The sequence below is a fragment of the Apium graveolens genome, chromosome 2, assembly GCF_009905375.1.
Source record: "Apium graveolens cultivar Ventura chromosome 2, ASM990537v1, whole genome shotgun sequence".
NCBI lineage: Eukaryota > Viridiplantae > Streptophyta > Magnoliopsida > Apiales > Apiaceae > Apium > Apium graveolens.
Genome location: NC_133648.1, coordinates 1561557 through 1588196, shown reverse-complemented (window position 1 = coordinate 1588196; position 26640 = coordinate 1561557). Strand labels below are relative to the sequence as shown.

At 34.3% G+C, this 26640-nt stretch overlaps 6 protein-coding genes across 7 annotated transcripts; 1 reads left to right on the top strand and 5 right to left on the bottom strand.

Annotated features, from left to right (window-relative positions):
* Positions 1 to 1086: 1086 nt before the first annotated feature.
* On the bottom strand, positions 1087 to 1734 carry LOC141705391 (uncharacterized). Its single transcript, XM_074508382.1, has one exon. It carries the CDS (start codon positions 1430 to 1432, stop codon positions 1115 to 1117), a length of 318 nt encoding a protein of 105 aa, XP_074364483.1. The 5' UTR covers positions 1433 to 1734; the 3' UTR covers positions 1087 to 1114.
* Positions 1735 to 4397: 2663 nt separating this feature from the next.
* Positions 4398 to 6431, bottom strand: LOC141705386 (putative pectinesterase 8). The gene is made up of 5 exons (XM_074508377.1): positions 5996 to 6431; positions 5726 to 5897; positions 5331 to 5537; positions 4830 to 5089; positions 4398 to 4700 (listed from the first exon to the last, which is right to left on the bottom strand). The coding sequence occupies exons 1-5, from the start codon at positions 6397 to 6399 to the stop codon at positions 4544 to 4546; spliced, it is 1200 nt and encodes a 399-aa protein (XP_074364478.1). The 5' UTR covers positions 6400 to 6431; the 3' UTR covers positions 4398 to 4543.
* A 1494-nt stretch (positions 6432 to 7925) lies between these two features.
* Positions 7926 to 11709, top strand: LOC141705375 (putative MO25-like protein At5g47540). The gene is made up of 11 exons (XM_074508369.1): positions 7926 to 8145; positions 8787 to 8948; positions 9305 to 9423; positions 9779 to 9853; positions 9927 to 10020; positions 10167 to 10226; positions 10600 to 10665; positions 10833 to 10931; positions 11024 to 11068; positions 11183 to 11285; positions 11381 to 11709. The coding sequence occupies exons 1-11, from the start codon at positions 8023 to 8025 to the stop codon at positions 11485 to 11487; spliced, it is 1053 nt and encodes a 350-aa protein (XP_074364470.1). The 5' UTR covers positions 7926 to 8022; the 3' UTR covers positions 11488 to 11709.
* Positions 11710 to 12044: 335 nt separating this feature from the next.
* LOC141706635 (BTB/POZ domain-containing protein At5g48130-like) lies at positions 12045 to 15774 on the bottom strand. Its single transcript, XM_074509416.1, has 4 exons — positions 14848 to 15774; positions 14656 to 14725; positions 13383 to 14510; positions 12045 to 13271 (listed from the first exon to the last, which is right to left on the bottom strand). The coding sequence occupies exons 1-4, from the start codon at positions 14943 to 14945 to the stop codon at positions 12597 to 12599; spliced, it is 1971 nt and encodes a 656-aa protein (XP_074365517.1). The 5' UTR covers positions 14946 to 15774; the 3' UTR covers positions 12045 to 12596.
* A 131-nt stretch (positions 15775 to 15905) lies between these two features.
* On the bottom strand, positions 15906 to 19022 carry LOC141706634 (putative serine/threonine-protein kinase WNK11). 2 transcript variants are annotated; one of them, XM_074509415.1, is made up of 3 exons: positions 18864 to 19015; positions 16758 to 17311; positions 15906 to 16494 (listed from the first exon to the last, which is right to left on the bottom strand). In XM_074509415.1, exons 2-3 carry the CDS (start codon positions 17271 to 17273, stop codon positions 16105 to 16107), a joined length of 906 nt encoding a protein of 301 aa, XP_074365516.1. In that variant the 5' UTR covers positions 17274 to 17311; positions 18864 to 19015; the 3' UTR covers positions 15906 to 16104. The 2 variants fall into 2 exon arrangements, with proteins under 2 accessions (XP_074365516.1, XP_074365515.1); XM_074509414.1 differs by having other exon boundaries at positions 15908 to 16494; positions 16758 to 17308; positions 18864 to 19022.
* A 5186-nt stretch (positions 19023 to 24208) lies between these two features.
* Positions 24209 to 26057, bottom strand: LOC141706633 (uncharacterized). Its single transcript, XM_074509413.1, has one exon. It carries the CDS (start codon positions 25960 to 25962, stop codon positions 24427 to 24429), a length of 1536 nt encoding a protein of 511 aa, XP_074365514.1. The 5' UTR covers positions 25963 to 26057; the 3' UTR covers positions 24209 to 24426.
* Positions 26058 to 26640: the final 583 nt, after the last annotated feature.

Below are 26640 nucleotides of genomic sequence, written 5' to 3'. Positions count from 1 at the left end.
TATCCTCTTTGTTTAGAATATGAACACTCTTCACAATCAGAGGAGTTCTTGAAGTCAATTTGCACCAATTTATCGCGAACTTATAGTCCATTTTTGAAATTTATAACAGATAGCTGATATGTTGGTTTGTAGAAGTATTGGCTGAAATGTGAAGGCGTGTGCATGCTCAACACCCGCCGTCAAGGCTATTTATAAAAAGGGATCCAGAAAGAATAGAAGAAATCTGAGGGTAAAACGGAAGAAAGAAGAGAGAAATATGACAAAAAAAATCAAAAAAATTGAACTTAATCAGTAACGCGTAACATAGTCACTTAAGTACATACATAGTGCCCCCACAGAGATCGGGCTCTCGATCCTCCACTGCCACCAAGCATTGCTGGATGGTGGTACTCTGGTTATGAAGCACATGTTTGGCTCATGTATGGCTAAAGAAACAAGAGAAAGCACTCAAAACAGATAAGAACTTTTCAACCTCTGGCCTGCAAGTTGGCCATGTAAGTAAGAACTAGCTCTGTACTTGCAGCTTCTCAAGAATTTTGATATGCTCCTTTTCATCTCAAACTTTTAACTTACTCGAAATCCACTTTCGAGCTTGTCTCTTTCTTTTAATTTGCTGATCATATCTGCAGGCAAAGTAAGCACAAACACACACACACACACATGCACTCTCCCTGATTGATCATTAACTGAACTAATATGTTTATCAGATTTTACATATTAATTCTGAGACTTTTGGTTCACTGCATTTGATATCTACTTTTTATTGCATGCAAGTACCTGTTCTAATGCAGGATACTATACCTCTTTAAAGTAATAGGGCCGGGACCAAGAAAAAATATTACTTTAGCGAGTTTATTACTTTACCAGGAGTAAAAATACACTGTGTTCATTATGCTGGGATCGGAAAAAAATATTATTTTAGCGAGTTTATTACTTTATCGATTATTACTTCATCGAGGTTTAACTGTATTATAGGATCGGTTTCTTTGTATTGACATCCGTACTTTGTATAAAAATGATGAAAAGCACAATCACATGACACAAAACTAGATATCCAGAGCAAAATTTCGACAATTCTATTTCTTTTCCTCCACGAGTTCGAAATTTGAAACATTTACATTAGGATGGCATAACGCATGCTGTCATTAACCATGAGATGATTCATCTCAGATATCCGTCCGAACTCCCCAGACATCCAAACTCCATCAGCACTACTAATACGAGGATGCGATAGGCAAGACAGCAGTGCCAGAGGAGCTCGAACAATACTGCATATGACAGTAAATCCATTCCAGCCATGTCGCGGTCTGTGTGCTAAAATAGGTAATGCAGCACCATTTCCATTGTCACCAAGCATGTTCTCGTCTGCTACTCGCGAACTCTTCCTCATATTCTGCAGGTTTTCCCTCACTGCAACCAGTATTCGCCTCATCTTCCCTGACGTAAATCCGGAAAATGCAAGGATTGTTTGAAATTTAGTGAAGGAGCCAAGGCTTATTTAGTTTGCAGGGGTGATGAAAGTTTGTGGTCTTGGTGCTTGTACTTATCACAGAGTTTTATTGGGTGTTTATATGGACATTTCACTTGTTCTGTTTCCTAGTAGGGTCTTTAAAAGCAACTTGCCGACAACGACAGAGGTGCCTAATCCTACCAAAAAAGCTACATAGAATTTGTTAGATTGAGTTTATTAATTCACCATATGTAGTAAAATACAAGGTCAACATTCATGTATTATTTGCCTGTTTCAATATCAAATGTTATGCTGTTAGTGGGAAGGTTTCAAATTGCGGATCATTCTTGTATTCATAAAAATGCCAATTTTATGTCGTTATATTAACTAAGCACATATGTTTGAAGGAGTATACTTTTTGTTAAACGAGTACTTTCACCATATGATAGTGTACTATTTGAAGGAGTATACTTTTTGTTAAACGAGTGCTTTCACCATATAATACTGTACTATTTGCGTATTGCAATATCAAATGTTGTTAGTGGGGGAGGTTGCAAATTGCGGATCATTTCTGTGTTCATAAACATACCAATTTTATGTCGTTCTATTAACTAAGCACATATGTTTGAATGAATATACTTTTTGTTAAACGAGTCGTTTCACCATATGTAACGTACTATTGGTGTATTGCAATATCAAATGTCATCAGAGGGGAGGGCGCAAATTTCAGATTTTAGATCGTTTTCGTGTTCATAAACATGTCAATTATGCTTTGTTCTAATAACTAAGCCACGCTCGAAGGAATATAACTTTTTGTTAATGAATCGTTTCAGGCCATTCAATATTAATCTGTGTCCTGTACAATCGTGTCGTGTCATTTTCGGGTTTAGTGCATGTTAAATTGTTGAATTCAAGTTATCAGATAATATCGCCACGGTGTTGGGTTCTTGATTTGATTTTGATTGGCGGCTAGCTAGATGTGTAGGCATATATAGGATAACTTGATTTTAATATTGTGTGGATACACTTTAATTCCGAATCAGGATCCTGTGATATATGTGTTTTAAACAGGTCCATAAGTATGACAAATGTATACATGGGTAACATTCATCAAGAAGTCTTTGTAATGAAACCAAGAATCTAAATAATGAGTATACTACACTATATTACCAAAGTACCAAATTTTTAACAACTCGGGTTCGATTGATAAAGGGCGAGATTCTTATAATTTTATTCCTGCAGGTAGGATTTGAATGGATTTGAATTTATAAGTGACTTTCAAAGGTGACATTTTTATAGGGAAATGTTATTTCCCGAGCTCTTTTTTGTTTTCAGAGCAAAAAAATTGTGAAAAGACCAAATTACCCTTATATTCATATTTTCAGGATTTTGATTGTAAATGCAGGGAGGGCAGTTTTGTCTTTTTACACTAATATTGCTCTGAAAATAAAAAATAGCTCTGAAAATAACATTTTCCTTTTTATAAGATATGAAAAAACTAAGTACAGTTAATCTTCGATTAACGAATATTGTTGGGACCGAAATATTTTATTCATTAATCGCGATTATTCATCTATCGAGATCAAAAATACATTGTCTATATTATTCTTGGGACCGATAAAAATATTAATTTGGTGAGAATATTCGTTTATCGAATATTAATTTATCGAGATTCTACTGATCAGGGAAAAAAAATTCTCCATAGTGCAATTGTTTGTTTTGGTGTATGCAAATGCCCTAGTACTTTATCTAAAGATATTGTGATGAAGAGCACTAGCAAAACAGGGAAGCACTCTGTTTACATACAAATCAAAGCCTGTATTTTCAAAACATGCATATTTAGTGGGTTACTATTCATCTTTACCATGTCATGAAGATAAGTCTTCATCTTAACATTATGCGGTGAACAGGTCAATTCGATTCACGAAAATAAATGAATACGCTCGGAACCGATAAATCTTATCAATTTCATGAGATTATTCATTTATTGAAGTAAAAGTTACAGGGTCTTGATTATGCTAGTGTCTCAATTACGCTGGATCAGAGAAAATCATCCATTTGACGAGATTATACATTTATCGAGGTTCTACTGTGTTACTTAAAAAGGTTAAGATTAGTCAAATTACTATGAAGATATTCTATGTGTCAATGGGAAGATAACTCAAGAAAATCTAGCTAGAACTTATATGTGGAGAGCAAAAGTCAAAATGAATGTAATGATGTTAAAAGTTGAAATAAAAGAGATGAGCATTGACTGCACTTTCTAATGCAGAGATCTCTGGATAGCTACCAGTTGTAAACGTGTTTTCAAAAGGAAAATATATGGTGGAATTATATATGCACTGTAATCATGTCTTTAGCTGGGAATCATGATAGCAGTAGCTTCCTTGATTATGGTCATAATTTGAACACCATGAAAGATTAAGTATTACTAGTTTATTTGTATTCCAACTAATATTCCACTATTCTTGAATTTGGAAGTTTCACGAAAAGGTACTCACATTTTCAATAAGGTTGATTATAATGATTGGATCCGTAAAATATTATGTAAAATTTGTTAAACTTGTAAGATATTTTGTCTCGATGATGGTATTGGCTATATTGGTTGTTATAATTTAAAAATAGTATGTTTTTAATATTTTAGATTGTTATAAATAGAATATATCACATTAATATGATAATAAATGATGTGTAATCTTCCTAATGGATCGACAAATATAGTCATTCATAGGAGGTTTACTATAATTATAGACAAGGGGTGAACGTGGTTGGAGTGTGATTTTTTGAAAAGATTTACTATATTTTTTATTTTTGATATGTCAACTCAGGTTTTAACCAAGAACTTTTCATGGTTGGAGATGCTATTATGTGCTTTCGAGTAAGGTTTGCAGGTTTGCAGGTTTGCTGCGATAGTCAAGTGTTTGTTACTGCTATAGACATTTTATTTTAATTTGGATTGAGGTGTCGGAATAAGATTCTAATAAGATCTTATATTATTCAACAGTACCTATTAGTTCGATACGTTTTGTACATACCAGATAAAGGTCCCGACATGATTTTATATTATTCCACGAGGAATTATAAATCAGCAGGCTACAAGGAAAAGGGTTGAAGCCACTGATCAGCATCAATGAAAGATGCATTAAGAAAAGGAGAAGCTTGGGTCTCGTTAAGCCTCTGGGCATAAGAGGCTCTAAGTGTCATGTTAGCTCCTCCTCCTGTGCACATATACTCTCCGTAAAATATGTTCCTGCAGGCATCACATTTATGTTATGATAACTCACGGAACACCTTAAACTACGTGCAAAAGTACAAAGACTCGATATTAGAACGAACGGAGTATAAATTTATGACAGAGTTGTTTGAATTAGAATGTTACTGGTCTCTGGTAGGATCATTGAAGTCATTCCAACCCTCAGGAGCTATGATATCAGACATTGTAGAGTACGCAAACACGACTTTCGAGAAGGGGCGCCATGCTCGACCAAGCCATATTCTGCCGTTTCCACCTAAGCTGCAGTTGACGAATGCGAAACCACTGTTTTCGTCTGCTGAAGCTCGCCCTTGTGCTGTCACTGCTCCATTTATCACCTTTTGTCCGGGTAGCACCGGGTTAGCCATTGATGTTAACTGGCAACTCTGTATTTTGTTCACATGCATTCGCGTTAAAGATAGAGACCCTCTTCTAACGTCTTCAAAGTAATAGGGTCGGGACCAAGAAAAAATTTTACTTTAACGAGTTTTATTATTTTACCGGGAGTAAAAATAAACTGTGTCCATTATGTTGGGACCGGAGAAAAATATTATTTTAGCGAGGTTATTACTTTATCGATTATTACTTAATCGAGGTTTAACCGTAGATAATAATGGTCCTACTTACCTCATAAAATGACTTTGCATTGCCAAAGATGAAATCTATGGAGCCTTGAATATAACAATCCTTGAAGTAATGGCGACCTCGATCATCATGAAGAGTGTCCTGAGCTCCAAAGAATCCACATCCCCAGAAAGCAGCTTGATCTCCTGATATTCTGATGGCTACCGCTTGTGCTCCAACATCACCTGGCCGGGGAATTGGCGCTACATTCTATATTTTACCGTCGTATGTTATCAGATTGAAAAACAATTAGTATAATGGTAGGGTATCGAGCTCTGATACCATGTTAAGTAACCAGTCTATCTAAAACCTTAAGGTTGTAGAGGAAGGCTCGAATATGATCTTATACTTTTTAACATGTAACACTAATAGTATAGATCTTTCTTTAGTTATCTTACCATAAAGCTTATGTTTTTAGCAATGAAATTGGCTCCAAATACTTGAACAGAGCCGCTGTAAAATGTGCCGTTTGAGGAATTGGCTGTGTCATTCCATACGATTGCTGTCGACGTAAATCCTTGTCCTTGGAATGTGATGTTTGGTTTTGTTTTCGGTACTACAATTTTCTCACTAAACGAGTGAATGATCTACGTAAATAACGATATTATGTAATGTAACTTATGAGTTGTGCTACAAATGTACGAGATCGAGATTAGAGGGCAACTTACAAATAAATACCAGAGTTTATCCACAGTATGTTTCTTTTCTGGCTAAAATTTTCAACAGCATTAACTGCAGCCTGTACTGTAGTGAAATTACAGCAGCCTCTACTATCAACGCAGAAAGTAGAGGTCGTATTAGTATCTGGAGGCGGAAAATTTGATGGGAAATCATCACACGGAGATTTCTTTTCTTTAGTATCATCGTGTCGCCAGTGGTGATGTCTGCAGCTTACAGGTATAAAGCTGCTATAAGGACTTAGATTCGACAGAATGAACGATTGCAGGGAGGCGAGATCAGTATTACAGAAACGTTCGAGTGTCAATATGGGACTGAAAGTTATAAGATGATTGGATGCAATAGCTGCCAATAAGGCAACTACCAAAGCTGAGAAAAAGCTTATAGGTTTCATTTTTCTTTCTTGATCAGATTGCAGATATTCAGAGAAAGGTTTAAGATTTTCGAAAGTGGAATATCCAATAGATTTATACAGAGAAGTGTTAAAAAAAATATAAAAAGCACTTGAAGTATAAGGCAGGTTCAAGGCCTTGGCTTGCAAATCACCCTGTTCTAGCCTGTTTACTCCATGTATAACAAGTACTTGTTATAAGCTTAACAGAGATGACATGATCCTGTTTAATCATCAGTTGTACACTAACCATGGAGGTCCAATTTTCTAATTTACCTACCGATACTCGATTACGTGGGGGAATCGGTAGTATAAGACAATGATCAAAATCGAAAACAGAACTGCAGCATTTACATGCAGCTTTTGTTGAAGAGTATAAGATCCTGTTCGGACCTTCCTCTACCACCTTAAGGTTTTAGACGGACCGGTTCCTTAACATGGTATCAGGGCTAAGGGCTAGGTTTAAGGAGAGACTCGAATTTAATTTAAAATATTTGTTGTTGGTATTGATATTGGTTATTATTGTCAATCGTAGTGAAAAGTATCGTACGATTGAGGGGGAGTGTTGAAGAGTATAAGCTCCTGTTCGGGCCTTCCTTTATCACTTTAAGGTTTTAGACGGATCGGTTACTTAACAGCTTTAATTTTCAATATTTTGCAATGCATAATAACTTTACCTGTTAAGTACATTTTGTGACTTGCAAGTTAGCAACCAGTACCTACCTTTGCTTTCAAGGGAGCTATAAAAATAGTCTGATGACCCTCAATTCATCCTGCAATTTTTCCCCTTCTTGAAAGCGAGAAATGATTTTCAGTCACAGTCAACTAGTGTTAAGCTCCTAGAAGTACACTTAAGCTGTAGGATATTCAAGGAAGAACACCATGTTAACTGTTTCTAAACAATGTTTAGAGATACTTCTTGGTCAGAGATTACAATATCATGATACCTTTTCTCTCAAGCCTTAAGATTTTAGACGGAACAATGTTCCTCAAGCAGTTACCATGAAAACTTATGAATCATATTCGGTCACAGGTAATGTTAAAAAGTTAATTAGCAAAAAATAAATGTTTAAAAAGTTAAAATGTCGGTAACACAATAGTTTCGCCCACTATTTCCAATTTATTCTTTTTCTTCTTATTTTTTTATTTATTTTTACCTCGGTACAATATTTACCTACATAAATATTTACTTGTTAATTTTATGCTTAAAAATTTATAAATTTTTTTTTATAAATATTTCAAAAGTAAATATCACCAATTGAAATTTTATAAACAACTTAGTTTGTTTCATATTTCTATTAAATTTTATCCGATTAACATTAATTTATCTCGCACAACATACATAATTTATTCGATTAATACATAGAAAATTACCAAACAGATTATCATAGATAAGATTATCATTATATCTCATCTAAAACTCCACCTGATTGACAAAAGATTATCATAGAAAATTAGAAAACACATCCACCGTTGGTAGGGTTATATATAAGCTTCCTCGTATTTGTTTTCTTGCCTTAAACCCCAAAATAAACAAATAAAATAAGACAGCAGATTAGGGAGGAGAGAGGTAGGATTGAAGAAAACAGAACGGAGCAGGCGGGTTGTTATTGTGGCACTTTGACGATGAAAGGCTTATTTAAATCATCGTCAAAGATCCGCGCTCCGTCGGAGCTTGTTTCTTATCTTCGTGATCTCCTTGTTGTCACCGATCAATCCGCCACCACTCCCACTCGCAATACCAAAAAGGTGCATTACACGGCATAATAAGTTTGTATATGATATATGAGCTCCCATGCATGTTTGTTTTTTATTATTCTAGGTTTTTAGGTTTTTTACGTGATCATAAGGAGTTAATATTTTTTTAAAATTATTAGCTGGGAATGAATATAGAAAATTCTACTATTTTATAAAGATATAACAGGTTTTTGTGTAATTTTTTTTTCTAATGTGTTTAGAAGGTTAATGGGGGACATAACCAATATATATGCATGATCACAAATTTTGTATGTTTTACGTTTTATTTGATTTATTGGTATATCACCGGTAATTTAACTAGATTGAAAAATGTTAATTTCATAAAATGTTGATTTCATACCTGATCAAAAGATTGCAATAAACTTAATTGAACGGATTAAAAAAATATTTAATAAGTTTTAAGACTTTATTGCTACAATAGATGCAACTATAATATATCTTTGCGGTGTGAGCTAGGGAGAAAGTTTTTGATGCAAATTAGAAATTTGTATTTGTTTAGCTTTCATTTTTTAATAGTTTATGGACCATTATGCATTATTTATATGTTACTTCATTTGTAGAAACAGATAGGACATTTTGAATTCTGAAGTTATCAAGTTTGTATAAATCATATTCATCTTTATCATTTACAGATGTGTGAAGTAAAAAAAGTTATATTGGAGATGAGAACTATACTTTATGGTAGTGATCAGTCAGAGCCAACAACGGAGGCTTGTGCAAAATTGACGGAAGAGTTTTTCAAAGGAGATACAATGCACCTTCTAATTATTGGTCTTCCCAAACTGGATGCTGGGGTTAGTAATCTGATCATATATGTTGTAGTTTGAAATTGTATAGTTGTGTTGTGGGCAGGGGCGGATCCAGGATTTAAACTCCGGGGGACACAGATCATATTTTGTGAATACACCTTTATATTTTTCAGTTTTTGGGGGGCACTTTCATATATTTTCAAAAAATTTAATGGTAACAAAACGTAAAGTTTTATTTTAGGGGGGACAGCGTCTCCTCGTGCCCCTTACTAGATCCTCCCCTGGTTGGGGGTAATTCTCTCTTTCTCGGACAACTTATCTTTCAAAAGTTTGTTGGAATTTTCACATGCATTGCTGGTCTGCATAATCATGTTAATCTTAATGAATGTCATATTTTGCAGGATCGTCAAGAAGCGACCTATGTGCTTGCGAACTTGCAGAGGCAAAGGGTCAACTCAAGAGTGGTGGCTTCTGATTATTTGGAGAAAAATTTAGGTCTTATTGATATTCTGGTTCCAGGGTATGTTACTTGTTAATTTTGAAGCATTCAGAATCTTCAGTATATTGCAATCCATTCAGTTTACTCATTTTAGATAAGATAACATCTTTAAGTGAATAGAGAAGGGTGAGAACCATAAAGATTAGATGTATCTATATGCACATTTAGGTGAAATTCATAGCCTTCATTAGAATTTCAAGTTGATACGAATGTAGGTTTATATCGGGATAATAGGATATGAAATTATATTTATTTAGTTATTTTTGTAGACAAATGTTTTGAAGTACGGAATGTATTAAAAATACTCTGATTGGTTCTGGAATATTTATACTATTTTCTAAAAATATCTGAAGTTAATCTTCACATGAATATTAAGCTATGAAGATGATGAAATTGCATTATGCTATGGGGCAATTCTGAGAGACTCAACTCGCCATCAGGTTGTAACGAGGTATGTGTATAGATGTCATTGTATTTTTTGAAAAATATTTAAAATTTGAACTTACATCAATACTTTCTCACAGGTATGTGTTAGAATCAGAGCACTTCAAGAAATTCTTTGGTTATGTGCAAAATCCGAATTTTGAAATAGCATCAGATGCAACAGCAACTTTTAAAGTAAGCATCTTCAACTCTTCTTCCTACTTATTTATGATTCATATATTAATATGTATATATATACTTAATTGTTGATTGAGTCCTTAAAAATATTATTCAGAGCTTGCTCTGATTTGCATGCTAATGGTTATTTACGTATATTCTAGGAGCTGTTGACAAGGCACAAATCAACTGTTGCAGAATTTCTTTCAAAAAACTATGAATGGGTAAGTGATCATTTGGCCAAACTGTTTTCGCAGTTAATATTTATAGTTGGTACATGACTGGTGCAGTTTAATTTGTATACTTGTATCCTGTATGAGAATTGGAGAACCTTTAGTTAGTCAAGGGTTATGAGCTCTTTAATGATCGAAAATTTTGATATATTTCTCTTTATGACAGAACTAATCACAAATTACAATGAAGTAAACCATGAACTAGCCAGAAATCAAAACAACCAGAGTTATCCTTACTAGTGGCAGTTAATACCCATAGAAACATAAGTAGAACTTTAAAAATTTAAGTTATACTCATATAAGAATTGTATTCAAGAAATTTGGGTACTTTACAATAGCTAATCTGGCAGTTCTCTTAACACAGTTTTTCCGGGAGTACAACTCATTGTTGGAGTCTTCTAACTACATCACTAGAAGAAATGCAGTCAAGGTACTCGCATTTCATTATAATCATACGCCTAATGTCATAATAAATGTTACTAATGCACTATCTTCTTTTCATTTTAGTATCCCCTTTCTATATAATCTGACCCTCGATTTTTCTTTTGGTTCAACATTCTTTTGATAAATATTATCTGATAATTTCATACTTTTCAGTTTTTAGGATTGATGTTATTAGATCGTTCAAATACTTCAGTGATGGTACAGTATGTTAGTTCAATAGACAACATGAGGATCCTCATGAACCTTCTCAGGGTATTTATAGTTTGTTTATTCATCTAGCTTTGATTCGTAATGCAATATATATTTCATTTTCTAATCTTAAACTTTCTCATTTGTATTTTAAGGATTCAAACAAGACGATCAAATTAGAAGCATTTCATGTGTTCAAGGTTATTTTCTGAAAATCTGGACTGAATTTCTTTTTATAAACACATTTAGGGTCTTTGGCTCTTCGTTCTTTGATTTTAAATCTTATAGATACTCTTGCATGTTTATGTTACTAGCTTTTTGCTGCTAATCAAAACAAGCCTCCTGAGATTGTGAATGTACTTGTAACAAACAGAAGCAAACTTCTGCGATTCTTTAATGACTTTCATTTTGATAAAGGTAACAAACTTCTCGCTCTATCTCATTATATCACAATTTCTTCACTCCTCTGTAAAGTAATCATGCAATTCTTACGTGAGCACATTTTGCTTCAGAGGAAGAGGACTTTAAGTCTGACAAAGCTCAGGTTGTTAGAGAAATCGAGACTCTAGAACCTACCTCTCCATCTTCATCTCCTCGTAGATGTGAGATCCTCTGCTAGTGGAAATAGATGCAACACTTATCTGATTAGTATTGTATATATATACTTTTTCTTCATTCCCTTTTTGGTAATTCTTGTTTTCATTGGAAAAAATTTCCAACCTTTTGGTTATTCACTTACCTTTTGTTGAGATTGAATAACTGAAAGTCCAGTTGTACTTCAGTGTTGATCTTTAAAGATTACAAACATTTATAGCAGTCTAACAGTGTTTCTTTTGTAACATATTTACCGTTTGAAACTTTTTTTATGCGTAATGCTAGATGCACATAAATGATCACAGAAACATGAATACCGGAAGTGTTATCACATACACAACAGTACAACACCGGTTTCTGATCGCCATCCTTCAATGCAACCAGGACCTCATAGCTTTCCAGTCTCGGAAATGTCTGCACAATATTCACCTCATATGCCAGTTACTTGGACAGAGCTAAGTTAATTATTTGATGCTCAAGGAAAAATTCTATATTATAAAGATACCACTTATGAAGATGTGTAATTTTTATTCAAAATATTAAAATTGTAGCAAGATTCTGTTGCAGGTAGAACACCCCTTCATTTTCTTTAATTCAAAACTGATGGTTAAGATTAAAATGACAAAATTTGAAAGCAGAGTTTCTGAAGAAGATCAACAAGCAATGGCCAAAGTAATTCAAATTGGTGATGTTGAGCCAAATCTTGTGACCGTCCCTCATTGCAAGAACACCATCAATGTTCAACACCTCAAGGCAAGTGATCATGAAATTTTAGACTAAAATTGCAGACAACTGATATGTCTTTACTGATTGATATTAATATGTTATGCTGATGTTTTCTTCTTATAATTAAAAAGAGCTCAATTCAAGTACATGGAGAGCTTGGAACTTGGAAACCTTTCAAAATTCAAACCAAATAGCTAATTTGTTGCTCTTACATTTGTCAGTCTTAATCATATATTAACATGTTAACGACGTTTTATAGCTACAGTTCCCACTTCTGCAGAGCTGAATTACAGTAAATCCTATCATTTGTTGTAGGTTTTTCATCTACTACTGATGCAAGTAAAAGTTCATACTTCTCAACTTTGCGGATTCTTATACTGAAATAATTACATGATTGACATGTTACATTTATCTTGACCATAGGCTTGGGGCGCGGGGCTTTTTCTTCAATTTTTTGCTTCCTAGCAAATGTAAGCTTTTGAATACCTTAAGTAAACTATTGGCGTACTTTCTTTGAGATGTAAAATTCAGAGAGCCTATGCAACCTGTCATGTGTCCAGTTGGATTTCTCTTCTTGCTCAACGTTCTTGCTCCAAGACAATGTGGTTTTAAGCTCTGTACATTTTCTGAAATCGGCTTGTTTATTCTCTTTGAGAAGTTCTGCACTTCAATTTTCTCTTTTAATGTTAGAATTTCTTCTTCAATATTCTGAATTCTGCAAGTTGTTATGTTGTAGTCATTCATTGAGGCCTCAGAGCTTTCAATAGCTAAATCTCTCTGCAGAAAAAAACTTAGGGTTCTACCGCATGTTTCCTCTCCATTGACATATGGACTTGCACTTAAAATTTGGCTTCTTGACAAGCTTTCTGAGAATTTGGTAGAAACCGTGTACCTGAAGGAGTCTGAGCAGTCTTGGAGCGCTTGGTGAGTGCTTCGTTGCTGAACATAAAGTGCCTGGACAATCAACCGCAGTGGCATCAACTCGTTTTGAACTACTTCAACACAAATATCTTGTGACATTTTCTGGCATTTAAGGTCTTTGCATATCGTTTCTCTTTCTTCTTCAGACAACTGAAGGTGCGCCTGAATAAATCCAACAGAAACTTGTAATTATGAAAATTCCATTACAGTATTGCTCTAATAATTATCAGAACTCTAGATGAAATCAAGGAAAAGTTTTCAAGGATGGTTTACCTGAAGGAAGGTATTCAGTGCCCTGTAAAGATAGTCATGGTTATGCCTTCTAGACATCGGTACAATCTCAATAAGATCCGTGAATCTTTTGGTGCTCATTACTGGATCAGTAGCTACATGAGCAAGATACATGTCCCATAATTCTGCAACAATAGACTTACTTGGCAATGGGGTATCGTTCGAGCCTATAACTGACACATACGAAGAGAATATGCTCTCCATAGTAGCCAATTCAAAGCTGGAAGAGAATGAACCTGTCTCAATTGTTGGGAGAAGAAAATCCTCAACAAAAGCTGTATTTAACAGAGACACTATTAAATCTTTTAACTTTGCAACAATAGTATCACTTGTGAGGCCAAGTTCCAGACACTTTGAAAGCAAAGAAAAGTAAAACCCAACAGGTATGATCTTGCTAGCATTTTCGCCAATAGGCAGCAAATTAACAACACCTTGTAATATATCCAAACTTTGGCTGTTTGTATCATTAGAACTCTTAAAGAAGTTGCATGTCTTCACAGACAGAACCCACTTATTCGCGTAAAAAAGAATGATGGGAGCAACATACTTCTCTCTCATACCTTGTCTTCTTAAAGAGTTGATAATCCTTTCAAAAAACCTAAGTGGCAAAGCAATAAGATCTTTAATCCAGAAGTCCACGATCTCCTCCACTATTTGAAGGCTCCAAGCTTGACTAGCCAATGCCTCCAGTGTGACTACTGGCTGGTCCCTCCTCCTTTCTGGATCAAGAATCTCCATGCAGGCCATAAATGCAAGAGACTCTATGCAACGGCTCACAATTCGTAGCTCTTCCGCCCAAGGAAGCAATGTCTCACACTTTCGAAGAACAATCAAAGTGTCATTCCAGTTCTGCAATGCAACTTGGTTCAGATAAATATCAAACCTGTCACACAGGTTTCTGGAGTTATGCTCTTCTCTTAATTCAAGAAATTCTGCTGCACATCTAAGTGCAGCAACATTAAACGGATTGACTAACGTGGAAGCTCCGTAGATGAAAAGGGCAATCATCTCAAAAGTTTCTGGTCCTCCTGGGAAATCTTTTGGTAGCTCAACCTCATTTGAATCTCTCAATTTTCTGTTCAAGTACCTGCTCTTGGAAAACAGTGGATACTGCACAAAAACATGTAGTTAATGACAATAACACAGTTTTTTATACAAGTGAACAATAGAAGAAGTCACAAACATCAAATGTGATATACTTATACAATTGTGTTTAGTGGCCAAGTTCTTGATTCAGAGTGAATATTCATCTTACCTTGTGAAGGTTAAAAGTTCTATCAGCAACATGAACACGAATAGATATAGGTAAACCACTCTCCTGGCTCCTGTCAATTAAAACAGTTGAACATAATCTTTCTTAGTTTTTGCTCAACAAATATCACAATCTGCATTTGAAACATTTAAATAAGTAGTAGAAAGGATGTTTTTAACAATCGAATCAACATACCAAGAAAGAATCTTGATCTTCAGAAGTGCAGAAACCTTTGGAGACGAAAAAGGACTTGAATGCAGTGAATAACTGCGTTTAGAACTACCAGAATCCATTGCAAGATATAGCTCATGAAATGTAAGAACAACAACAACAACAACAACAACAACAACAACAACAACAACAAATCTTCTGTATATGGTACGAAAGACGGAGCTTGGACTCTTTTCTTATCAAGAAAACCAGCTAAGTAAATTTCATCACACTTTTATAAAGACTAGGACAAGGGGGCAGTCTTATTATATATGTACAAGCTCTGGTCAAAGTGCTAAGCGCACGAGTGAAGCATAATATCCTAGTTTTAAGCCTCGAAAAACGCTTCTCGAAACAGTGCACCCCAGCAGACCTTACCGACCTCAACTCTCTCAATATACTAGAAGTGGTAGAACTTGGTGGTATGGGGAAGGAGAAAAGGTGAAAGTGAAAGAGTTGAATAACATGGAGTTGCAAATGCAGATAAAGAAAAGGTGAGTGAGATGATGAAGTGCGGGTGAAGTCTTGTTTGGTTTGTGTAATAAGCATACACCCACAACGGCACGGCTTGTGAGCAAATGGATGGGAGGTAACTGGACTGTTTTGTTTGCTTAGACTAGGCAATCCCCAATCCCAAGGATTTTATGCCTAGTTTATATGTTTTTTATAAGTATATATGCTTGCATGACACATTGTTTTGACTATATTATATGTTGGGAGAACATGCGTGGTATGCACATGTGTGTGTGTGAACATTTCTGTAAATTTCATGGTATTAGAATCACTAGCTCTCCAGCCAGGATATCGAGGGTTCGAAACTTGTCGATCAGGATATTGAGGGTTCGAAACTTGTCGATCAGGATATTGAGGGTTCGAAACTTGTCGATGGCTGTTTAACTAGCAAAAAAGAAAGGCAGTGTGTGAGTGTGATCAACTAGCTAAAAGAGAAGATTAGAATCACTCAAAAAACAAACAATAGAGGATCAGAGTTTTAATATTCATGCTTAAAGAAACTACAAGTACCATGAACTACAAGTCTACAATAACACAGCAGTACATAATGCCAGAAAATACTTCGTAAACTGTATATTTTAATTGCTAAGTGACAACAAACACATAGTAAAACATGAATTTCTATACATATAAAATAGAAATATTACTAGAAGAAAACCTTGAAACATGAATGCATAAGAGAAATTAGTGGATGCCTGTCATCAACAATACATTCCAAGTGAAACACAATCAAATAATATTAGTGTCACTTTCAGGATTCTCTGTCTCTGCAAGGAAAGGATCCTTCAGAAGTTCAGAGGCCGAGGGTCTTGCTCGGGGCTGGCCAATGCATCTTTCGATAAATGCCTTCACGTCTGGATCACTTACTTTGTCAATGGACTGAGGCTTCACTCCACCTGTGACCTTCTTGTATATTTTGGCGACGCTATCACACTCACTGTATGGTATTTCCATTGTAGCCATTTCAAGCAAGCACATACCAAATGAGTATATGTCTACCAGCTCCGTGTAGTCCTCTTCATACAGCTCTGGCGCCATATACTCAGGTGTCCCTAGCAGTGAATGAGCAACATGACTCTTCCCAACAACTGTAGCTAATCCAAGATCGCCAATCTTGACCTGTGATTATAATACAACATTTTAGAAAAAGAATATTCTATAATTGATGAACAAAAATCAGAACACAATGGTACGAGAAATATAAGAAGCCGGCTGATACCAACTAGAAATCAACGACGACTACAGTCTACAGGAATACAGGAAAAGAGGATGGAAAAGAAATTATTACATGCATTCTCACAACATGGTGGATGGAATGAGCTAAGACAAAACCATATTTGCTATTTAAAGTAAACATTATATACAGGAAGAAGAGTAGATACCTTCCCAATATTCCCGTTGATGAATATGTTGCTGCAATTCAGGTCCCTATGAATAATACACGGGTCATGGTTATGCAGATAGTCCAAACCTGCCAGTATCTGTCTTGACCACTTTTTCAAGGCCTTCACTGACACATGACGATGCTTTTTCCTGTAATCCCTCAGATTACCTGATGCGCATGCCTCAGTGATGAAATTCAATGTATTGTGTTCAATGTCTTTCCAGAAACTATAGAGAACAATAATGTTCTCATTCTTCAGTGATTGTAGCAACTCAATTTCGGAGAAAAGCCTACTGATGACGGACGGGTCCGCGCTGAACTTTCTCAAACGCACCTGATTCCATGCAACATCTCGACCTTCCTCTTGATCGAATCCCCTGTAAACCTTTTTAACAGCACCTACACCTAGTAACTCACTGTATCTACCAAAACGTCCAGATGGATCAACCTCAACAAATGGTTCTCTATCCTGATCAGATGAGTCAGGACTTACGGATGGCATCTTCAACGTCATGTATATATGTACAGAATTTGGTATCAAACTAGAATCTGCTAGAAACAAAACAAGCACAAGTAAATATGTGTGTAACATCTCATGATGCAAGATGCCACCAGAGTGAAATCTCAACTTAACCCGTACAGAAGTACGAACAGAGATTCTATCAAACATACGCACATACAGATATAGATATATGTTTGTATGTACAGTAAATATTACACTTCCTTGAGATACCTTATGCTAACTATACGGGAGATGTATGGTCTCTCAAGGTCTCAACGACCCTGGTAACTCTTTTAATTCAATATTTATCAGTTATCAGTCATAATTACTCATCGAATAAAAGACGATAAAGAACCTGTAGACAAAAACGTTTTGCAAGTAAAGTAATTACCCTGTTGAACAATTCTCAAAACTTATAATCTATAACAATAACATATCCAAATCAAGATGAAGTTGTTCAATTTGCAGTTCTGCTATACAATGTATTCCGCAATGACCGAAAAAGCAATGCTCTAAACTAAACCTCGTAGCAAAATCAATCTTCACATCATAACCTATCATTATTGTAACTTGCCCATAATATTTATACAAATAAGGATCATTCCAACGTCAGATACTTGCAAAAGATTTAATCTTTTCAAATAACATCATATATGAAAAGCAATAGAGCCACTAGCCCACTACTTTATCAAATATCTTTATAAAATTAAGCACCAATATTTATACTAATCACATAATTAGTACAGAACTAGCATAATTTCAACACACAAACCCCCATATCAGCATAATCACAAAATTAGTACAAAACTAGCATACTTTTAACCAACAAAAACCCATATCAGCATCTAAAAATTAATCATTACTATCTAAACTAATCACATAATTAGTACAAAATTAGCACAATCTCAACCAACAAAACCCCATATCAGCATCTAAAAATTAATCAGTAATATCTAAACTAATCACATAATTAGTACAAAATTAGCACAATCTCAACCAACAAAACCCCATATCAGCATCTAAAAATTAATCATTAATATCTAAACTAATCACATAATTAGTACAAAATTAGCACAATCTGAACCAACAAAAACCCATATCAGCATGTAAAAAATAAGCATTAATATATAAACTAATCACATAATTAGTACAAAATCAGCACAATCTCAACCAACAAAAACCCACATCAGCATCTGAAAATTGAGCATTAATACTCAAACCAATCACATAATTAGTACAGAATTAGCATAATTTCAACATAATTAATAAAAAATAGCATATATTCAACAAAATTACTAAAAAATTACCATAATATCAAGCAACAAAAACCCATATCAGCATGTAAAACCTAAGCATTATTATTCAATGTAATCACATAATTAGTACAAAATTAGCATAATTCCAAATAATTAGTAACAAAATAGCATAAATTCAACAAAAATAGTAAAAAAAATAGCATAATTTAAACCAACAAAAACCCATATCAGCAAGTAAAAATCAAACATGCAAACACATATAATCATGATTTAAACATCAAACAAAGAGCTATTATAAGAAAAAAGATTGAAAAATGCCTCAAGAAAAGTGGAAAAAGAAACTTACTTTGATATCTGTGTGTATATATGTATGTATATGTGGGGAGACGGTTAAAGAATGAAGATACTAGTGCTGAACATGGAATACTTGCTGTGTGTATAGGTTGTATGTATAGGTTTGATGCGAAGTGAGAAAAGGAAATTTTAAGGTGTGTTTGGACTTTGGAGGACTAACTCTATTTATACACGCTTTGGTCCACGAGTTTTTATTCACCATCCAAACACTTTTGACTTTTTACTAGTATTTTTTTAGGCCCCGTTTGGCATGCGGTTTTTTTTGCTGAAAAATCGTGACAAAGGTATTTGGTAAATTTTAAAAGAAAAGTTGCTCTCATAAAAAATGTTTTTGGTCAGCTGCTGTTAGCAAAATTATGTAATTTTCAGTTTTTGCGGGGAGTAGCTATCCGTTTCATCATCAAACCTTCTTAAAAATATTATTTTTATATATTATATCTCAAAATATGTATAAATTAAAAAAAATACCAAACAGTCATCTAATTTTTTCGACAGCACTTTTTGTCAAACACAGCAGTTTTTAACCGCACTCCCAAACGGAGTCTTAATCTTTTTTTCTCAAGATCTTTTTTAATCTCTTATACTAATAAAAAAAATTATATTGTTACCAAAATAATTTAGATCTTGTGTTTAGTAATTTTTGGTTCGACTTTTTCTAGTCAAATATATAACATTCAAATAAGTATCTGTTGAATCAAAAGTTGTAGCGATAAAAGATATATATTTTTAATAATTAGGCTTATATATCGTACAAAAAAGTGACAAAATAATTATCACTTTGACTTCTCACTGATTACAAAGTATACGATGTATTTTTTAAATTTTAATATTATTAAAAAATGTAATATGTAAATTATAGTTAAAGTCCGGTCATTTAACCTTGAATAATCAAATAAATAAACAATTATGGGAATTAACTGTTGTATTAATTTGGATTATTATGAGCTAAGTTTTTTCTTAAAACATACATGGGTTTATAATTTTATAAATTAGTATATATATATTTTAATAAAATATTGAAATGAGCGAGAATCGAACTCTGCGATGAAGAAGATCAATTTATTTAAGGAATGATTAGTTTGATTTGAATTTGGTAAATTAGTAAAGGAGATATAGGATAGGAGAGAATCATGAAATTAGTTGACCACGCATTGTAATATTTAGATAGGAAAAAATGAAGAATTAAAACATGTGAAATTTGATGAAGACTGTGTGGATAATGACTGGGTTTATAGTTCATACATGAAATTTCTTGAATGTAAAAATTTACAAATAAAGCAAGCAGGAACGGAGCCAGAAGTCGAGGTTTGGGGTGGCGAATTTTTTTCTAGAATAATTAATATATATTTTTAATTTATTATATATTAAATAAATTAATAAATATTATTTTTAATAATTTTAATATACAATATATACTTTAATTTTTGTATCTAAATTCATAACTATTGTAAATATCATTAATATTAATACTAAATTCAAAAAATTATATATTTTTGAGGGGGCAAAAATTGAAAATAATTTTTTTTATTACTAAATATATAAATATGTAATTTTTTTTATAAATTGTAATACTAATTTAATGATTATACCGGACTTTGGGGTGGCGCCCGCCGGCCGCCACTGGCCTCAGTCTCTGAAAGCAAGGTTGACAGAACAATCAAGAAAATGCACCAGATATTTTTTTTTAATAATATGACTTATAACTTATAAATGAGTATTTATTCTCCATAATTTTCGGGTGAGCCAGAATCAGGACCTTGGATGACAGATGATAAACTCCCTACAACTGGAGTTATCCAATCGTGCTCAATGCACTGGATGTTAATCTTGCCTTTTTTGTTTGATTTTTGTCCAATAGTAATGTACAATTTGCTAACTATCTCTGATTGAATTAAAAGTAAGCTTAGTCAATGGTCCTAATTAAAACGTGGATATTTTGAAAACTAATCCACTCTCTTACTCCCGGCCAATTGTTATCGTTTCTGAAAGAGTGTTCGGCACGTATTTTAAGATGAATATAAAGTATAGTTTTATAATTTTTTTAAAAAAATTTCGTTTTCTGAATAAAAGTAGAATGTTTAAACTTTTATTTAGAAAAAGAATTTTTTTTAAAAAAGTTATACAAAAATATACTTTAGATTTATTTTAATATACGTGTCGGACACTCTCTTAAAAACAATAAGAATTGGGAGAGATGGAGATAGTATGATTCTAATTAGATAAGAGCCCAACATCTATCGGTTCAAGTTTTTTACGGTAAATATAAAGTTTTTTTTTGCGTGTTATTAAAAACTAAAATTAGCAAATGTGATAAGATGCTTTAAGATTGAATAAATGGATGTTGTATATTCAATGTCCTCAAATGCCAATGAATATATCGGAATGCTCAAAATTTAGTATTTTTGGATTAATATAATCGTATAAGAAATCATCAAAAAAATTAATTGGTGACAACCTTTTGTTTTGAGAACATATTTTGACAAAAAATAAAATCTCTAACATTAATCTCGTATACTCGAAAGTAATCACGAATTTTATAAATATTTTTGTAAATACATGACCAATTTAATTTTTGAAATCCAATTAATCCATGTGAATTCTTGTTGGATAGCTCAAGTGGTAAAAGGCTTATCCTCTGTCGTCCCTGGGTTCGATCCTGGCTCACCCCGAGAATTGTTGAGAACAGATACTCATTTGTAAGGCTATAAGCCAAAATTAGTCAAAATAAATTATTAAATATAATTAAAAATTTCAGTTAAATTTAAATAATTACGAAATATGTAATTTGATAAATATGTCCATTTTTTCCTTCGATTGATCTTCCATTTAATCCCCGATTTAACAATTAATTCACTATTAGGGTAAATAATTGACATGCTTTATTTATAATTATGCCTCCTGAGTCAGAGTCTGTCTCTTAAATGCGGTTTATCTTGGTTTGGTTTGCAGGCGAAATACGGTTTATCTTTAGTTCACGTGGTTTGCAGACTACTATGTCGCTTAAATGTGGTTTATCTTGGTTCACGTGGGTCATGGGTTTACCCGTGCGCACCCGAGGGTAGCGACTGCTGGTTGCCTACGATAAAATAAAAAATAAAAAACTTGTAGAAACATCTAGCTCTAGTACATGCAACACGAGCCCCATCCCCCCTGGGTTTTGATTTCATGAACCACCCGTGCATACTTTGATAGAGCATTGAATCTGCTCAACCTTTTTGTGCCAAAAGGCTACGGAGCCAATTTGGATCATACCTTTCTAAGTTCAAAGCAGATTGGCAAATCTCAAATAGACTATAGCATGCACTTCCTGACAGAGACTACCAAATACCAAATTCAAGAAACTTCACATGTAACATGAGTTGTGTAGTTCATACCTGTGCCCGGAACAGGTGGTATCTCCGAGATATTTCTGAGCTATAATGATACAAACAATAATAATGAGCTCCCAACTACAAACTCAGTTTTGAAGCAAAAGTGCTGCAGATTCATCACAAGTTAATCAAAAGAAAAACGTTGCTTGTCATTAAATTCATGATTTTGGAATCTAGACCATATGAATTCTAGCATAAAGAAGCATGGTTCACATGTTAAAGTCAATATCAGTTCTTAGATAGTTACTCAATCCTAGCAGATACAAGCTCTACTCAGTTCTTAATCGTCCCATGTGCTGCACTAATTTACTGTCTACAGATATAATGATAATTGATAACCATAAGAAAGTATATCTGCCGGAGTGTAACACATGCTAATGAAGAAACAGGGAAGATATTAAACACAAACCAACCAATTCAAGCAAGAAGCTGGAATCAGGAAGAAACAGATCACAAGAAACTTCATTATTGGCATTAAAATAAAGCGACTTGGAGCTTATAATATTGCTAAATACAAAAAATATAAAATTAGATGTTGTCATCGATGAAGAATTTGATGTCACATATTTTCAACTCATGGGCAGAAGGGCAGAACTTATACTTGCTAGCTGCCATCAAAAACCATATTCAATTATTAAGAAAAAGAGGTATTTCTGCATCTTATGGACTACAATTAACAACAATTTAGTAACCATCAGACAATGCATACACTGACTGACTGAAGAATATTACATATAACACAACTCAGCGGTCAGGGGAAAGGAAATTCAATGCTATAAGGCTATGTTTGATAGAAGTATATAAGAATGTAACAGAACAGATGCCACTTTGCTGTTGTGCATGTTAATTTTAGTATTTCTGCGTGACCGGTACAATAAAAGATGAGAAAGGCAATTTTAAAAGTCAAATCATGGTGATGTATATACAGACCACAGACATAAAACATAAAGGATAAAAAGGATATCATGCAATTGCCATTGGCACTGTTGATCATTTAACAGCCCTGCGAAGTAAGTTTGCAAAAAATGTCTATATGATAGATGGTAAAGGTGGCTTGTTTAAATCTTATGCGGAGATAGTAGATAGGTGGTAACCTGCATTTATCTTAACCCTTAAACATATCTCTAAAAAGTAATGAAACAATTATCTAAAGCAGCAATCCCAATTAATAAGAGCTGAATACTCTAAAATACATAAGTTTTCCAGAGATGTAACATCTAAATGGCATCACAAAATGGCTTATGCAACAAGCGATAAAAAGACAATTCCCCCCAAACATTTAGGAGAGCTAAAACAAAAATGCTGTGAAATGTATTCTTCAAGAAAAAAGCAGAATTTTGCTAAAATTAATTGGAAAACAGATCCAAAATCAATCATGATATAAAATTGAGGTTCTAAGCAAGTCAGAAGATATTCTCTAAAGAGAATACATCTTTGACATATAACCCTCTCGAATGAAGTTATATTAACAGCTAGAACCACTAAGGTATAAACTGATTTCCTATTGAGGTTATAAGCAAGTCAGAAGATATTCTCTAAAGAGAATACATCTTTAACATATAACCCTCTCGAATGATGTTATATTAACAGCTAGAACCACCAAGGTATAAACTAATTTCCTATGGGGGATAAGAACAGAAACTCGCAGGATAGTTCATCACCATGACACCCTGCGATTCCCCAAGTAAGCAATTGGTAGGTGACGTGACACGACAGCCGTATTGGCATACTTAAAATTAGAGCTAAAACTTGAACAAAACAAAAAAAAATTGGTGGTGAAGAGCTTCTGTTTTCTTGCTCTGTTTCTAATCATCGAGTCTAAACTGAATCTATATGTCTATTGACAAACTGACAGTCATTTCTTATATTTGATATTACTAAAGTAATCACAACAAACTTCAAACGTTGTTTTAATTTATGTCTTACCATTAAAGAAACCGCAAGAAAAACTACTTCACACCAAAGGTCCAAACATATAATATGTAGATACAATCATAAAAGAACTAAATGAACAAAGAACAGCAACCAAGTACGGATATTATATCGGCAACACTTCACTGTGCCAGTACATTTAAAGCAGAAACGATTATTAGGTATGGTTACGCATGTTATTGGTTAATGTATTAAGCACTGGCCAATCTTCAATCCTCAGACCATACCATCATATTCATTAAGAAATACAAATTACCAAGGGGGATTAGATCCCTCTCTTACAGAAGGTGACCTTGATATTGTGCTGTCATTTCTTCCAAGCCTTGACATACTCCTTCCAGCTTTAGGGGTACCAGCCCCGGGACTTGCACCACGATAGCTAGCACGCAAAGATTCATCAACAGAGTGCGAGGACTTAGCAATTGCATTTCTGAAGAACTTCTGAGCAGCAGGAGACAAAGTTCGGGCCCTTGGGCTAGCACTTCCTCCTCTAAGTGGTGAATGCAGTGGTGGTTTCTGAGTCATCCTAGACCTCTCCCTAATTTTACGAGCAGCATCTCTAGACAAAGAATGAGCTTTCAAATCTCTTGTAGGTGGCAATGGAATCTTAAACTGGGGCCCATCACCACTACCACCTATATCAAACGGGGTATCTTCAGGGTCCAATCTCAGAGGAGTTCCATCAATTTCTCCCCACGTAATAATCGGTGACTCATCCACTCCCGGAGCAGGCGACGGAGTCTTCACATAACTATACCCATTATCCGCCTTCTTATTCGATTCAACATAAAACGGATTAGGCGTCTTCCTCAAATCATCCAAATCATACTTCTTCAACTTATCACCACTCCTATCCGACAACGAAAACGGATGCGGCGTCCCCCCAGCAACCGGCGCATAAAGCACAGCCAAATCATCCTCATCCTTCTTAACCGAATCACTCATCTTCCCATGAAACCTCGTATTCGCCCTACTAATCTCCTTCGTCAACGCACTCAACCTCTCATTCTTCTCCTCCTCTGTCAACGCCAACTCTCCCTTATCCGCCGGATGATACATCAACAAATTCTTCGCCGTATACTTCCACCCTTCCAAACTACTCACCGGCTGATCCGACGTACCATACCCATCCGTAATCCTATCCCTCTTAACATCCTCCAAACTCTTCTCCCCCTCCTCCTTCTCCCCCTCCAACAAAAACGCATACTGCTCCCTCTTCTTCTTATTCACTTTCTCAATTAACCTCGAAAAACTCTCGTTATCCTCACTCGTATACCTCCTAAAAAATCCATCCAAACTCAAATTCTCATCAACTTCCCCATCATCACGAAAATTATCATTATCATTAACAACATTATTAACATCATTATCGACAACATTTTTATCGATTTTATCGAGATTACTATCGAGATCAACGGTAACGCTATTACGAAAAAAAGTCGAACCAGGAGTCTTAATCTTATCCAAAGAACTAACCTTTCCAGCTCTCCGTTCAATAATCTTCAACTGCGCATCTCTAATCTGAACCGGATCGCCGGTCCGAACCGCCTGAAGCCAATCTAACCGGTCACGAAGCTTCGGAATATCAGGAAAGAAGTCTCGCTCTATAATCTTCTCAATCGCCGCCACGTACGAGTCTTCATCGAGCACAGCTTGTCGTTTTCTAGGGTTTGATGATGAGGATGACGCAGAGGATGACGTGTTGGTGTAATTGGGAGTTGAATTAGGGTTTTGAGATGGCGATGGTGATGAGAGATTGCGTGGAGAGTGGCCTGGTGAGAGAAGCATGATTGAATTGAATTGAATTGAATTGGATTGTATTAGGGTTAGGGTTTGTAAAATTGGGAATTTTGAAAAGGGAAATGATTTTGGGGGTGGTGTGGGTTATATATAAACAACGCGTGCCGAGTCCTAATCGATGTCGGTTTACGATTTGAATTAAGAAAGACCGAGTGCCACGCCTACCGATCATTGTTCTAAAAATTCCCGAAATCATTGATTTTTAAAAAATATTTGATGATTTAATTTTTGTTTTTTTGGAAAATATTTAAATTTAAAATATTTTTACAAAATACAATTTTCTTTTAAAAAAATTGTAAAAATATTTTTTTTTTCAATTATTTTACAAAAATACGATTTTTTACGATTTAATATAATTAAATGCAATCTCGACGAGTTTCTGCGATTTCATGTAATTTTAATACAATGAAAAAACTAGATACAAGTACAACTAGTTGTATATCTAGTTGATTTTTGATTACAGTAAATTTTTCAAATATTTTCAGAAAATAGTAAAATCGCAAATACAATTAAAAAAAAGTTAGTATTTTAGTAATTTAACATTTAGTTTTTTAATTTGAGGAATATGTATGAATTATTTTGAATTATATATATTATAATAAACAAATTTATGTATTTATTATTATTAAAAATATTAAATAAAAATATTTGTTATTTGTTTCTGAT

Bases quoted from the DNA above. Each gene is read 5' to 3' on its own strand.
- LOC141705391 (XM_074508382.1), bottom strand. From the start codon at position 1,432: ATGAGGCGAATACTGGTTGCAGTGAGGGAAAACCTGCAGAATATGAGG.
- LOC141706635 (XM_074509416.1), bottom strand. From the start codon at position 14,945: ATGGATTCTGGTAGTTCTAAACGCAGTTATTCACTGCATTCAAGTCCT. The intron at 14,511-14,655 runs GTAAGATGAATA...GTTTTTGTGCAG, and splicing joins GAACTTTTAACCTTCACAAG to TATCCACTGTTTTCCAAGAG. The intron at 13,272-13,382 runs GTAAACCATCCT...GGATTTATTCAG, and splicing joins CACTGAATACCTTCCTTCAG to GCGCACCTTCAGTTGTCTGA.
- LOC141705375 (XM_074508369.1), top strand. From the start codon at position 8,023: ATGAAAGGCTTATTTAAATCATCGTCAAAGATCCGCGCTCCGTCGGAG. The intron at 10,021-10,166 runs GTAAGCATCTTC...CGTATATTCTAG, and splicing joins ATGCAACAGCAACTTTTAAA to GAGCTGTTGACAAGGCACAA. The intron at 10,227-10,599 runs GTAAGTGATCAT...CTCTTAACACAG, and splicing joins TTTCAAAAAACTATGAATGG to TTTTTCCGGGAGTACAACTC.
- LOC141706634 (XM_074509414.1), bottom strand. From the start codon at position 17,273: ATGACGTTGAAGATGCCATCCGTAAGTCCTGACTCATCTGATCAGGAT. The intron at 16,495-16,757 runs GTATCTACTCTT...TTATAATCACAG, and splicing joins TCAACGGGAATATTGGGAAG to GTCAAGATTGGCGATCTTGG.
- LOC141705386 (XM_074508377.1), bottom strand. From the start codon at position 6,399: ATGAAACCTATAAGCTTTTTCTCAGCTTTGGTAGTTGCCTTATTGGCA. The intron at 5,898-5,995 runs GTAAGTTGCCCT...TCACTCGTTTAG, and splicing joins ATAAACTCTGGTATTTATTT to TGAGAAAATTGTAGTACCGA. The intron at 4,701-4,829 runs GTAACATTCTAA...TGATGCCTGCAG, and splicing joins AATGATCCTACCAGAGACCA to GAACATATTTTACGGAGAGT.
- LOC141706633 (XM_074509413.1), bottom strand. From the start codon at position 25,962: ATGCTTCTCTCACCAGGCCACTCTCCACGCAATCTCTCATCACCATCG.